The sequence below is a fragment of the Triplophysa rosa genome, linkage group LG3 (assembly GCF_024868665.1).
Source record: "Triplophysa rosa linkage group LG3, Trosa_1v2, whole genome shotgun sequence".
Lineage (NCBI taxonomy): Eukaryota > Metazoa > Chordata > Actinopteri > Cypriniformes > Nemacheilidae > Triplophysa > Triplophysa rosa.
The window spans coordinates 1,835,577-1,849,252 of NC_079892.1; the positions used below are offsets into that span (position 1 = coordinate 1,835,577).

Genomic DNA, 13,676 nt, shown 5'->3' on the forward strand with positions numbered 1-13,676 from the left:
AAATAAATGGGAGGACAGGATGGGGTTTACAGTACCTATTTTATATAGGCCTATCTGAAATCTATGTGCTAGAAAACTATCATACTAACTGTATGACTAGCAATGTGTATGTCTTGGATAGATAACTCTATTAGGTTTAAAAAGCCACATTTAAACTAAAGAAAAATCTATCTGTTGCATTTATTATTTTAATATACAGTTACCTTAATGTTTACCTTAATGCAAGTAATCTTGTGTAAATGCAGTATAAAAACTGAGGTTTGTTTTAATATTGCATATGCATGTTTGTTCAGTCAGTTGCCTTACTGAAGTTTATTCTATTTGTCTTATACAGCAGCAGACCGAGGAGGATGTTCATCAGCATGAAAGACCCCAGTGAGCACCGTTTCAGCAACAATTAACTTGTATACTTCATGTATACAAAATGGCATTGGTTATTATACATTTATATTAACAATGATCTTTATTAATAAAATTGTGTTTCAATTAGCATGTACTGGTGTTTTGCTTTGGTACCGAAATTGGTACAGAGAACCGTGGAATTTTACTGGTATTGGTACCGACTACTGGAATTTTGGTACCATGACAACACTACTCCGCAGTCATCTTAACCATCCAACTAACATCTGTTTTTATATTTCACAAGACCTAAATCTAACCTTTAACCTGTAAATACAACAAATCACTCATTAGCATGACTCTGATAAGCAGGTTCAGGACGACAGGTTATAATCACAGATATCAAAAACTGGTTGAGTCACAAACTGAAAACAGCCTGTTAGAGAAAGTCAATACTTCTCAGAGGAATTAAATTAGCCGGCGTTATTCTGGGACTGTTAACGACTACTTGTGCACTGTTAGCAGATACGCCGGTCCGGCAGGGGTGCGCGGTGGGCAAAAGGCGTTCTCACATTCCTGCACGGCCATGTGGTGCTTCCGCGAGGTGGGAAAACCAGCCTGGCCTGCTGTCACACCGCCTGAGCCCACAGCGCCCCGGCCGCACTGTGGGACGTGGAAATCTGAAACCACTTTAGAGACAGTTGAAAAACTGCCCCGGCCCCCCTCCCTGACACTCGATCGCACTGCCTCCTCACACCTTGAGAACTGGTTGTTAAGAAGCGATAGGAAGCTATTTGGCGTTTGCTTGAGCTGTACTCTCCCCCCCACCGGCCCACCCCGCCCGAGGCCCTTACGCTTGTTTAAGGAATGTAGCAGAAAACAATAGCGGCAGTCAGAGGAAGCTGTGAATAGAGCCATTGGCAGCCGAGTACTATAGTAACAACAGAATCTGTACCAGGGACACATCTCACCCTCGGCCATAACGTTTGACCACCACAAGAGATTTGGGCAATTTAAGCTAGGCAAACAGATACACTTCACATTGAGATGACAAAAACTGTCCACACCTCCACTCCAGAATTAGCCCTGAAACTCTACACAACCGTTTAAGAACAGAAGCAAACGACGGGGATTTAAAACACTACATATTTGTGTAGCGATAACAAAGCTCAGAGCTCAAAATAAAGAGATACGGTTACTGACTCGTCGGATCGGCTCTTACTCGCATTATCATCTTATAATGTGGTCGACCTTAAAGCGAAATCTGAAAAAAAGCTTGATTATATCCGACACAATGATTGTTGAGATACTATCACTAATAATAAAACAACGGTAACCACCTTATATAAGCATGCTATACTTGTCAATATAAACAAATCAAATACATTGTATTTGACACAATATCTAAAAACACAATTTCCCAAAGCCATATCAGCTGAGAAGTCATCTCAACACCTTAACTATCCAAGTAAAAAACTTCCAGTTTTCATATTTAACAAGATCTAAATCCTCTCTTTATCCTGTAAATACAACTACTCATAGCCACCATGACGCCAGTTGACCTCAAAGATGAATGTGATGGTATAAGTTAGTTTACACTTAACACAAGCATGAAAACAATATTACAACAGACTTAAGAAAAGGTTGATAATGATCTTAAGATGATTCAACCCACAACATCGAGCCAGTTGAACAAACGTCTATTTCAAGAATGCACAGATGCACAGAACAGATTCTTTCTAGAGAAACTCCCTTTGAAAGCAGCACGTTGCTCTTTACCGCAGTCTAAATTTGGCTGCCTGTCACGACTGAAAGCAAGCAAGGGGTCCTAGTGTTACATTTCAATGGCTCCCAGGAGGGCTACTAGGTAGGAAACACAATGCTGTGAGCATGAACGTCCACTGCTGAATACCGATTCACTAGCCAGGAATTTCAAAGATCTGTTGAAAGCAGAAACACATACCTCTATCCTCTCCATACACTCGTTTAGATTAGCATCATCTTAATTCAATAGATTTGTTAGATTTGTTTCTTATGATTAAAAAAATCGGAAAATATCAACTGATGCAGATGCTGATACAGTTTTTTTTAGAAAACAGGAATGTATTAGCATCCTGGGAGTTAATGGGTTGTGTGAATGCCTCACTGGCCTCTGGTCCGTTACCTTCCTCTCTTGGCACAACTATATACAACAACAAACAACATGCTGGTTTTCCTCTTTCTCAAATGGACTGCTGCCAAGTGGAACTGCAAACCGCAGGATGGCACACCAGGGTTTATGTCAAGTACTGCTAATCGCTAGTTCATTTCTAGACAGCTGGAATGGCATTAACCTCCAGCACATAACGCAGGTGAACTCAATACTCTTAATTCTTGTCCAGATGTTCACAATAGCTCTGTAAGTGGAAACATCAAACCATTCAAGCTAACACCAGACTAATACAGAGTGCCAAAGTGTCTAATGGCTTCCTGAACACCGCAGACCTTAAAGAAAACTGTTAACACCTTTTGACTCACCTTCTCGCTTTTAACTTTCTTCATGTTCCTGCAATCATTATTGTCCACTTCTTCTGGTTCGCTCTTGATACTCAACGGCGCTACTATTCCAGCAGTATCGAGGGTAATATTCCCTAATTGTTCAGCGCTGTCCGTATTTTGCGTCCCCTCGAAAGGGGTATTCCGAGCCTGCACTAAAGGCAAAAGCTGGCTCGCTGGGTCCTTCTCTACAGGCAGGGTCCCGGCTTGAATGCCATCGTTCTTCTCCTTCTTACTTTTCCCAGAACTTTCTTTGTCCTTCTTTCCACTAGGAACAGTACGAGAGGCCTTGCTACTTTTATCCGATCCTTTTCCAGAGCTGGGTAATGTTGTGGAACCGCTGCCCGCAGTTGGCCCAGCGCCCTCGTTCGGGGTCCGCCCCTGGCTGTCCTTCTTGGCCCCATCAGGGGTAGAGGATTTGCTACTGTCCTTGGAATTTTTGCTACGTTTAGTTTTGGATTTGCTGTCCTTGATAGGTGGAGGCGGCACAGGATTAATGAACTTGATGTTGTCCGGCAACGCAGCTACAGCACTTGACGCAGCAGCCATTCCGTCCCCGTCCTTGGTGCCAGACATCTCAAGCTTGTCTTTTTCTAAGTCGGCGTCGAGGTCAATGATCAGGTTTCCTACACCAATATCCCACTCATCCCCGCTATCGTAAGTGTCCACCGCATTCGAGTCCACACCTTTCCCGCCTGCAGTGCCACTACTGAGGGACATCTTAGTGCCAACGGCCCAAGCGTGCCACAGGGAGCTCTGACCTTCTCAGACAGCTGAGGTAGTCAGAAAGCGCATTTACACCAGCCTCAGGGTCCTGATGGTTTCCACTTCCCAGTTACCCTCATTGTTGCCCTGCAGGAGAGGAAACAGAAACATGTTAATGACGTTGTAATTTTGCTCTTCATTTTCTCACTGGGTTAGTACACTAAGCTATAATCTTGAGGTCTTTTTTACATTTTAAATTACTCTTGTGTAATAGCTTTTGCTTGGTAAATTGCTTGTGATGTGAGTCAATTCAGACTAAAAGGCAACCGCTAGAAGTAAATGCTTAAAAACATCAAGAAAATATCCAGGCGTTACAGGAATATAGAATTCTACCTTGCCACTTTGATTTCAAGCACTTATTTGATATAAACGCATTCTAAATATCTGTAGACTAGAAAAAATATATAAATACTGACCATGTCACGTAATGTGTTAGTTTGAAGAAAGAAAAACGCTAAATCATGGTCACTTTCAGTGCATTAGTCAAATAAGCCAGACGCTGCATCAGGAAACAATTTCCTCCCACATCCACAGGTTTACAATATCAAAGCCAAACAAGTGACCACCACACAGGGCACAGCTCGAGCCCAACACGTTATGTTTTTTTTAATTATTTGTATTTATTTACATATACACTGTAAACACAACAAAGTCAAGGCATATAAACAAACAGCTTATTTCACTATAACTCCTTACATTTGGCATGAATACCACTCAAGTCTGGTGCTTTAGAAAGGTTATGGTTTCTGTTCAAATGTCATAGATGCTCATGGTCATATAATAAGGGATGTATTCCATAAGAGAATCTCTAGAATATAAATGAACCATCAGCAAACAGCTGAGAAGCAGAACCAGTAAGCGAGAACTAGTTCTGCAAGGCTACATTATTCATGTCATCTGGGACAGAAGAAAGGTCAAACTGATAGCCCAAGATATTCTGAAGAGGCCACATAAAAGTACGTACACATCACAAACGGCTTTAACTTCATTATAGTTTGTCTTCTTAAACTAGGTTGGTGCTACTTACAAAAATAACAAAAATTGCACTAACATGTAGCCTGCGGCTCTCCAAGATTGAAATTTCAAGACATTCACATTTCACAAGACATTCACTGTTAGAACTCCATATTCAAACACTAGCATCCAAAAAACAGGACGTAGCATATAAGCTAAGATGTACTTCCTCCTCATATGCACACGTGAAATCATTTAAGCTGATTGTCTGCTTCCTAAACCAGAGAAATACTTTAGCTTCGTGCCTTTGGCGAATAATATGAAGACGCAAACCTTCAGAAAACTTGTTAATATAATCCAACACAGCTGAGGCGATGATGCAAGCGACTGTCATGGTTTCACACACATGTGCCTATTAGGAACACAATGATGAAATTTGCTCTGAATAATCACTTTAAAAGAAAATAAACCTTTTGTCTGTTTTTTACTCAAATGCAACAGACAAACCACAGCAGACAGATGACATTATTCTACACATGTCCAAAGTTTCTGATGTCTTTGATGGAGCAATACCTTTAACATTCACCCTATTAAAAACTCATTAAACCGTGTTTCCCCACATCTTTTTATTTATAGTCACATGGGCGGTGTGACCAAAAATGTATATCACAGTTTTGCTAGGCTGTAAATAGCTATACAGTTTATTTTGTTATATCAGCAGTGCCCAGTCCAAGCTAAATGAAGAAGAAAAAAAATCCATCAGTAAACACCAAAAATCAGGGCTGGAACACAATGTCCTCTATAAGCCCAACACTCGGCTGTAAATAACAGCACTAAACTAATTCAGCTTTCCCCACCACATGCCAGCAAGTGGAAGGAGCGCTCGGGGGGGGGCAGGCCGTTCCTGACCCCACCCGACACGACACGGGTCTAATTAACACAGGCATCTGCAACGGACATCTAAGCTCGATGAGAAAACGTGAGCAGAAAATAAATCAGGCACTTCTGCAAACAGCCGGCAGAGATGACAGGACTCGGGATCGATACCCGTCTCGACCTGTTTGATGATGAACAACAGATAACAAAACGCATACAATCAAGGTCAGGACGGAAAAACAACAGAAACAGATGAAACAGTAAAATGAAGAGGCTTTACTAGAGAGGACCCTCAGACAAGGCTTTCATAGGCAAAACTGCTTTAGATTTAATTCCCCCTGGCAATTGAGAAAAAAAATGGTTTCAAAGGCTGCTGGAGAGGGCAAAGAAAGTGACAGGCTCTCCATCAGAGTAAATCACAGGTCTTTCTTAAGAGTCAGGACTTCCCCGTGGTTAGATTACACTACTTATATTCTCTCAGATTTCTCCTATGTCTCGGTTTCTTTTCTTTTGAGAGATCAGTAATGCAGGGCTGTATAGTGCGACAAATATGTTGCACATGCTACGAAAAAATCTGTCAGTGCAAAGAATAAATTTGCCAGTGTAGCACGCGTGCCATACAGTTTTGCACGTGATTTAGACAGAGCCCCTTATTTGTGTGAGGTGTGTTTTTTAATTAATTGTGCACCAACTGTTTGGCCTGTGCTACAAAACGTTAAACCAAAAAAAAGCAAATTTTTATTTTAAAATGATGGCAAACCGTTTCACTTGGCCTCATGACTTTTATGCACATAAATGCCCTCGCTTTAAAAACCAAAGCATTAATCAGTACTTATTAGGCCCGACGGGTAGTTCCCAAATGTCCTGCCAACCTCATAACTTCACCATCAGCCAATTCAAACAGAGGCCGTCTCCAACTGTGTTAGCGCCCGCTGAGGGAACATTTGATCCAACTGAGACGAGAAGGGAACAGCTGCACAGGGCCGCTTTGAGGCGTTTGGTTGCCCCGTCCAACCACACAGTAAAGAGGGGTGAAATTCTATCCGCGCTTGACCTACTGCACTGCCCTCGACACCACCTCACACTAAAGCCGTTTCAGACCGACCTGTCGAACGCAGAGGTGAGACCTGCGACAAACGTATCAGAGGGATAATCTGATTTAACAGCATATGAGCATCAAAATAGAACAAGTTAAAGTGACCAGAATTACATAACAGGTTTGGAATCAATGCCTGAAATAAAATAAAAACAAGACCCAATTCATAATTTCACACTTTAAAAAGAAAACAAACAGCTATGATGGGCCAAAATACACTTGTAACAATGCACATTAACATAATATTTCCGGACACACGCAATATGATGACTTACAAAATATTGTTTTGAATCTTTGAATCTTACACAACTTCTAAACAAAGAAAGAAACAAACAAACGTATACTATTGATACGTATAGCGCATGCACCTAGCCCAAGTTAACTTCCACTCAGCATTTGTTGATGGGTCTGTCAAATAATATAACCATTTATATTTATTCAATTTATATTATTATGTTATTGTATAATAATTGTATTAAATAAACAATTGGTTACATTTTACTTTATTACAACTTGTTAAATAGGGCGTGTAACTTTGTCGCATTTAAATTTAGCCAAGTAACGTTTTTTCTTCTGGTAACCCAAAACAATACTGGCTGGCTAGACATACTTTTAACTTGCAAGCCAGTAGCTAATGTAATTTACTTGTTGTTTCTTTTGCTTGTTATCAGAAATAATCAACAGGTACTCTATTCGTTGAGGATGTGTACCAGAAGATAAGTTTGGCCCACAAAGTGTGCATGCGCAGTAACATTTGTTTATGTCATTGCTTTGAAACCGTCCATATATGTACAACATGTAATTTACAATAAACAACTAGGCCTGTCGCGATAATCATTTTATCGACGCGATATTTAAACTTGAAGTCGGTAGTTTTTGGTGATGCAATATATCGCCATTCTGTATATGAATTTGTTTACATAAAAATGAATGACATTAACATTTTATCCGATCGTGCTGTCTCCGTTAGCGCTGCCCTGTGTCTGTGTATCAAAAGCGGGGCTCGCGCACACAGACAATCACACGCGTCGCACACAGACGCGTGCACACAGTCATGCACAGTGCAGACAGCGGCAGGTGAAAAGACCCGAGGAGTTATATTATGTGTTTTCCTAATGAATAAAGCAAGTTCGGAATAGTAATCGATTGGTCTCAAAGCCGCAATCCTCCCACTCCGATATAAAAAACAAAGGAGTGCATGAACAAGACAATCTACTTTTTAAATACGGAGGTAACGAAAACAGCACCACAACAAACGTTAACCTGAAAAGTGATTTAAAACAAAAGCCGCAGTTGGAGAGAGGTCTTACAGACAGTTAAGTTAAATATGACATGTCGCATGTATGAATATACATTAGACGAATTCCTTCAGCGCTTTTGTTCCTTTGAAAGGCACGTCACGAATGGGACAAAAGGGTGTACTTGCATTATTATATTACCATTACTTAATCAGTAGCATAAAATGGCAATAATATCAACCATCGCAATTATTTCTGGTGCAATTTATGGGCAAACAAAAAGTTGCTATTGCAACAAGCCTTTAAACAACTATATATACTAAACTTGAAATATTAAGACTTGCTGCATAATCATAATACCATTACAACAGAACTGAAAGAATTAGGTGTCCGCCAGATGTTAGTAAGGTTAAGAAGCTCCTGAACCTACAGATATTTTGCCAGCTCTGCTAACACATCCAAGCCAAAGCTGTCTTATAAGGGCACTTCTTAACAAGCTTAACAAGAGTCAGCCTGTAGGCCACAGACCGGGCATTCTGCATCAGCCGCCACACTGAGATTTCACCGTGTAATTGGATTGTGTGCTTGAACTGCTGAGCGAAACACAAATTTGCAGGAAGCTTCAGGTGATGGAAATCAAGCGTCTCAGCAAAATGTCAGGAGGAACGGTCGGTTTGGACGCGCAGCGGGAACGTACGTGATGTTCCATTTCGAGGGTTTTCGCCCTGTCCCCGAGCAACCTAGCTGAGTTCGGCCGTCTGCCAGGTCACGATTACGCTAAGCCAGATGAACTTTCTGTGTATGCAGGCATGCCCTGAAGACGTCACTGGTTCTGTTGGTTCTCTTATGTCAAGCCTGTCAAAGAGTCTTTTTTAATGCACCAAGGCGCCACAAAGATAGAAACGTAAGTAATATGCCATGACATGCAGTGCATTACAGTGATTTTACCATGAAAACGTGCTATCAGTTGAAATGTACCCAAAGTAAAAAAAACTAACTCACACACTCAAGAAATGGCAAAAGAAACATAAAAGACACCAATGTTTAGCAAGCAGTTCAATTTTTCATTAAATAATAGCACTATTTTAAATAAACAATGTTTACTTTGCATGTGGCACAATAATACAGAATATCTAGTTAATAATGGCTTTGAACACAACTTACTCACACTGGAAAGGGAACAGCTAAGTGATTTGGCAGGGAGGATGATAGTCCTACTGAACATTGGGTACAGTAGCTGTCACAGATCATTTCAAGCCTATTCACTGAGAGAAGAGAAATACTGTTGTCTGAAAGTCTGAGGCAGCTGACAAACTCCCCAATGACTCGAACAAACAGTTGAGGGAAGGTGACCATGGTGCTGCTTCTAAGAACTGTGGCCTTCTGGGAAACTAATGGATCAGCAAGCTCAAACAAAGACTTAAGAAAATACTGTCATCATTTACTCGCTCCTGTCGCTTTAAACCTCTAAGAATCACTTTTTAAAATTCTTACGATGTTTAGACAGTCATTGAACTCAAACCATGGATTATAGAAACACTCATAAGATTCAAGAGCTACAAAGATTTGATCTAAAGCTGTCACACACATGAGGTCTAGACTACTGTTATGGTTGTTTGAAGACAAAAGGAGCAGAATATTAACTGCTATTTGTCCAAAGGAAGAAACAGTCATAAGGGGTTGAAAAAACATGAGGGTAAATGAAAATAAGACCACATTTGGCCACACAGAAACAAGACATTAACATGCCCTGTTTACAGAAATGATCAAAAGCGACCAGAAACTGTCAAAGCAACAGAATGGTTATTTAACCTTGATATTAAATAAAGAGCCTGAGGTCCCTGCAAATCAGAAAGACTTCGGTCTGCGACCTTCAGAATAACTTCTCTTCTATACATTTATCCTCTTACATTTTCACAATCTTGTTACCACACCAACATTTTCTGAAAATTTTCTGCACACAGTGCTAGTTTATTAACTCGCAGAAAACAAACATTTAATTTATAACCAGTGTTTGCAAGTTACTCTGAAAAAGTAATTAATTACTAGTTACTAATTACATATTCAATAGTGTAATTAGATAACTGTACAAATGACTCTCTCCAAAAAGTATTTGATTACTTATTACTAATTACTTTCTATATCCTACATCAACCTTGATTAGTTAAGTGATTCAAGGATAGACATGAAACGGCTCTTTTAATTCATTCAAATAAATAATATAAACTACACAAAGTAGTATTGTTATCTGACCAACGTATTACAAATGTGAGAATTATACATTAATGCATGCATTTTAAAGTTAGACAAATAATTTTGATGTCAATTCCACTATTGTATACAACACAGAATTTAGCTCAATTACATCAGAAGTAATTGTAAATAAATTACAGAAACAATAAGAGTAATCCCTTACTTTATTTTTTCAAGGGAAAAGTAATTCAATTACAGTAACTAATTACTTAGTAACTAGTTACACCCAACACTGTTTATAACTGATGGTTGCATCTTTCATTGCGTGCAAAAACTGACAACTAGACGCTCATTTGAGGTCCGGTGTAAGCCCTAATTTTAAGTCATTAGAGAAAGGTGTAATGTGCTCCACTTGATACAAAGGTATAATCAGCCGACGATTGCAGGAAAACCGCCTCAGGTGAAGAGAAGCCATTTGGTTGCCAACATGACGATTTAAAACAGTTACCAGCAGAAACCCAGACAACACGCAGACAAAACATCACACCAAACACAGCAGGAAAAGACTTGAGTAGTCAGGCTAAAGAGTCAATAAACAAATACACAAACCTCCCTATTCAGTCGTTGTCGTTTTATTAACACACATCATCAATCACTCGAGCTCTGGGGGAAGTTGAGTCAAACGCAACACTTAAAACCTTCAGGGTCGACTGCTTTTCATCTCAGCTGATCTACAAATAAACCTCATGTAATATATCACCTTTAAAACACATTTAACTGCTCAACATACAGCTTAACTGTGGTGGAATAGTGAGCTCAACTAGTTTTATTATTTTATCATTAAACGTTGACGTTTTAAAGGGGATTTGTAACTTCTTGTCTCTAAATTCACTTTCTGTTAAGCACCAAAGCTTTCAAAACAATTAGTCACACTACAAACCACCTGCTATTACACATTTACTTCTGGAGACTATGCTCAAAATAAAAAATGTTGCTGCTTTCACATTTGCAAGAATGTGTCTTGACTACACAAAGCCTCTTTAAGACAAGTTAGCCCAGTGTTTCCGGTAGGATTTTGTGAAACTGTGGCGCTTGATGACGTCACGCGCTAATTAACATATTCGTGACATCATCAATTAGTTTTAATACTGCGTTCAAAACACCTCGGAAGTGGGATATTTCCCATCACAAACCCGACAGTAACGTCTGGATTTACTAACATTAAAAGTATTTATTTATTATGATTTGGTAGCATTAAAACATTACAAGTATCTTTTAACATTAAAAACGCACCACTTCATGAATTATTTCCGGGTTGAAGTGGAGATTATCGAATTTTCAAGAGCGTGTGAAGGCAGCAAAAGTTGCAATTTCAGACATGTTTAGATTTTACTCTCTGAACATTACATACAGCTTATTGCCCAATAAAGCCATATCATTTACATATTTTCTGTTGTCAGTTCTGTTTTATAACCAAGACACATAGTCTGATAAAATCACCACACACACCTTAAAGAGCGGAAGCCAGGGTACTAGCATTAGCCTTTACGCTTTTTGCCTAAAGGTTGTAAGCTTTCCATTCAGCGTCTTTGGCTTCTCCCAGCCATCTGCCGCTCACTCACAGGCGTTCCTGCACCAGGAAAGCAAGACCTCGCGCAAGCGGGCTAATACTGACGACATTTTCCCACTGAATGAACGGTTTATCCAAAAAGACGCTAGGATTGTCGTTATACAAGTTTTCTGACCAAAAGCCGCTAAAGGGGTCGGAAAGTCGCTAAATCTAGAGAAAGAGTTGCAAACTTAGCAACAATGGCTGGACAAATTATGAATGAATGGGAGTGAGTCACTGTAGTCATGGCGGGGAAGAGTTTGGCCGTGGTGGCTCGCCCCGCGAAATTAATGTATCGGAAACACCGAGTTAGCCCATTTCAAAATGGAGTCATACACATACTTAGCTATGCTAAGAGAAAGCTATTGGGATTTGCCATGCGGGTCACGCCGGCCCAATGGGGGGTGGTGGTTCAGATGTGGTTTTAAGAAGAATTTCAGACACACAAAATCAGCACAAAACCACAATGGACTGCCATCTGTTTGGATTAGGAGAATGTGTTATTTATTCAGCCTTTGCATGTTAAAGTGTTAAAATACAGCCAAGAGAACAACGATCACACTGTGAAAACAACTGTAATGTAGGAAGAAATCCTGTGTGTAATGTTGAAAAGTAATAACAACAAATTATACAGCATTTCAATGTTTTACTCACATATACAAGCATCTCAAGACAACAGAACACGATACCAGTCTTTAAAAAGATCATTGAAGGTGTTTTGGTCTTCAACACCTTCAGTTTCTGCTCAACAAATCGGCTTCCAAATCACGCCCATGCAGAGCCATTAAATGGGCGGCAGCTGTGTGTTCAACTGTGTTTGTCTGAGCCAATAAAGTTATGATGAACACATGCAAGCTGAGACCAACATTCACCCGAGAAAATTCAACCCCCTCACACTGAAATTCCACGAGCCGAGGCCGTCCAAACGCTTCCTGTCATGTCTTCAAAAATACAAAAAAATCCATTAAATCACAGTGGAGCACAGAAAAGCAAGCTGTGAAGTACACAAGCGCACGCTCGGAGGCTTCTAGCCCTGCAGGTGCTGTGCAGTGTTACCTTCACAACCGCATGTTTAATTCATACTGCGACTAAAGCAGCATTTGAAGAGAAGCTCAGGGCTGAAAAAAAGACGCGAGGAGCATCTTCCTCAATGTGAGAGTGCAAAAACATGTATCGCAAAAATAAGTCTGACATGAAACTTTATCAGAAACAATTATAGCTAAAGATTCAATTAAACAAAACAAATGCCTGGAATGTTTTCTGTTTTGTGAAACATTTTGACAGTGATTTTAAGAACGACTCCAAGAAACAAACAAGGTCCTATTTCACACCAAAATCAAATCGAAACATACATTTCATAAAAACAAATATAACAGACACATTTGATTTCACAAAGATTGTTATTTAAATAAGCATGAATTAAACTCAATAGAGCAAATGTTTTAAGCGTAAAAATCGTAGGGTAACAAGATTAAGATACTGAAACTGCTCTCACAATACACAACGTCTTACAAAAATTATTATTATAATTATATAAAACATTAAAGTTTTTGGGATTGTGTGTGAAATGTGGACATGTTCTTGACAATTTTCTTATTTGTATGAATAAGTACACAAGAACACAACACAGTCATGCCTGAAGTGATTCACAGACCCCACAGCGCCAGAAGGAGTCAAGGGTCCTCTGAGGAATGTCAAATGGACTAAAGGAAAAGCTCATACAACCAGTGAAACGGTTTCCAGTCCCACAACTGATCTACAGCACATGACTTTTCTGCACATCCAAAATGGCAGTATACAAAACGTTCGATTTGCTATGACAATGAAAAGTAGCACATTTTAGAAGTGTTTCCAATAAACACTAAACAGTGTTTACTGTTTATACATTTATATTCTGAAGTTCAGAAAAATAAAAAAAATCACATTTCACATTAACATGAAGCCTGGTAGAGAAAATAGAGTCTTCACCACAATCTCGTGATCTGTGCAGTTGTTTTACTGCCAATTTCCCGGCCAAGGTCTCTCGGCTAAACAAAAGAAGAGAGAAAATCTGTCTGATGGTGTGTTAACT

General features: G+C 39.7%; 1 protein-coding gene across 1 annotated transcript in view; it reads right to left on the reverse strand.

Annotated features, from left to right (window-relative positions):
• znf609a (zinc finger protein 609a) overlaps nt 1-13,676 on the reverse strand; it is a 78,340-nt gene that overhangs the window by 48,829 nt on the left and 15,835 nt on the right. Inside the window, exon 2 of the mRNA XM_057329374.1 lies at nt 2,857-3,726. Coding sequence (XP_057185357.1) covers nt 2,857-3,594 — 738 coding nt within the window. The 5' untranslated portion in view covers nt 3,595-3,726. The remainder of the gene's footprint in view (nt 1-2,856; nt 3,727-13,676) is intronic.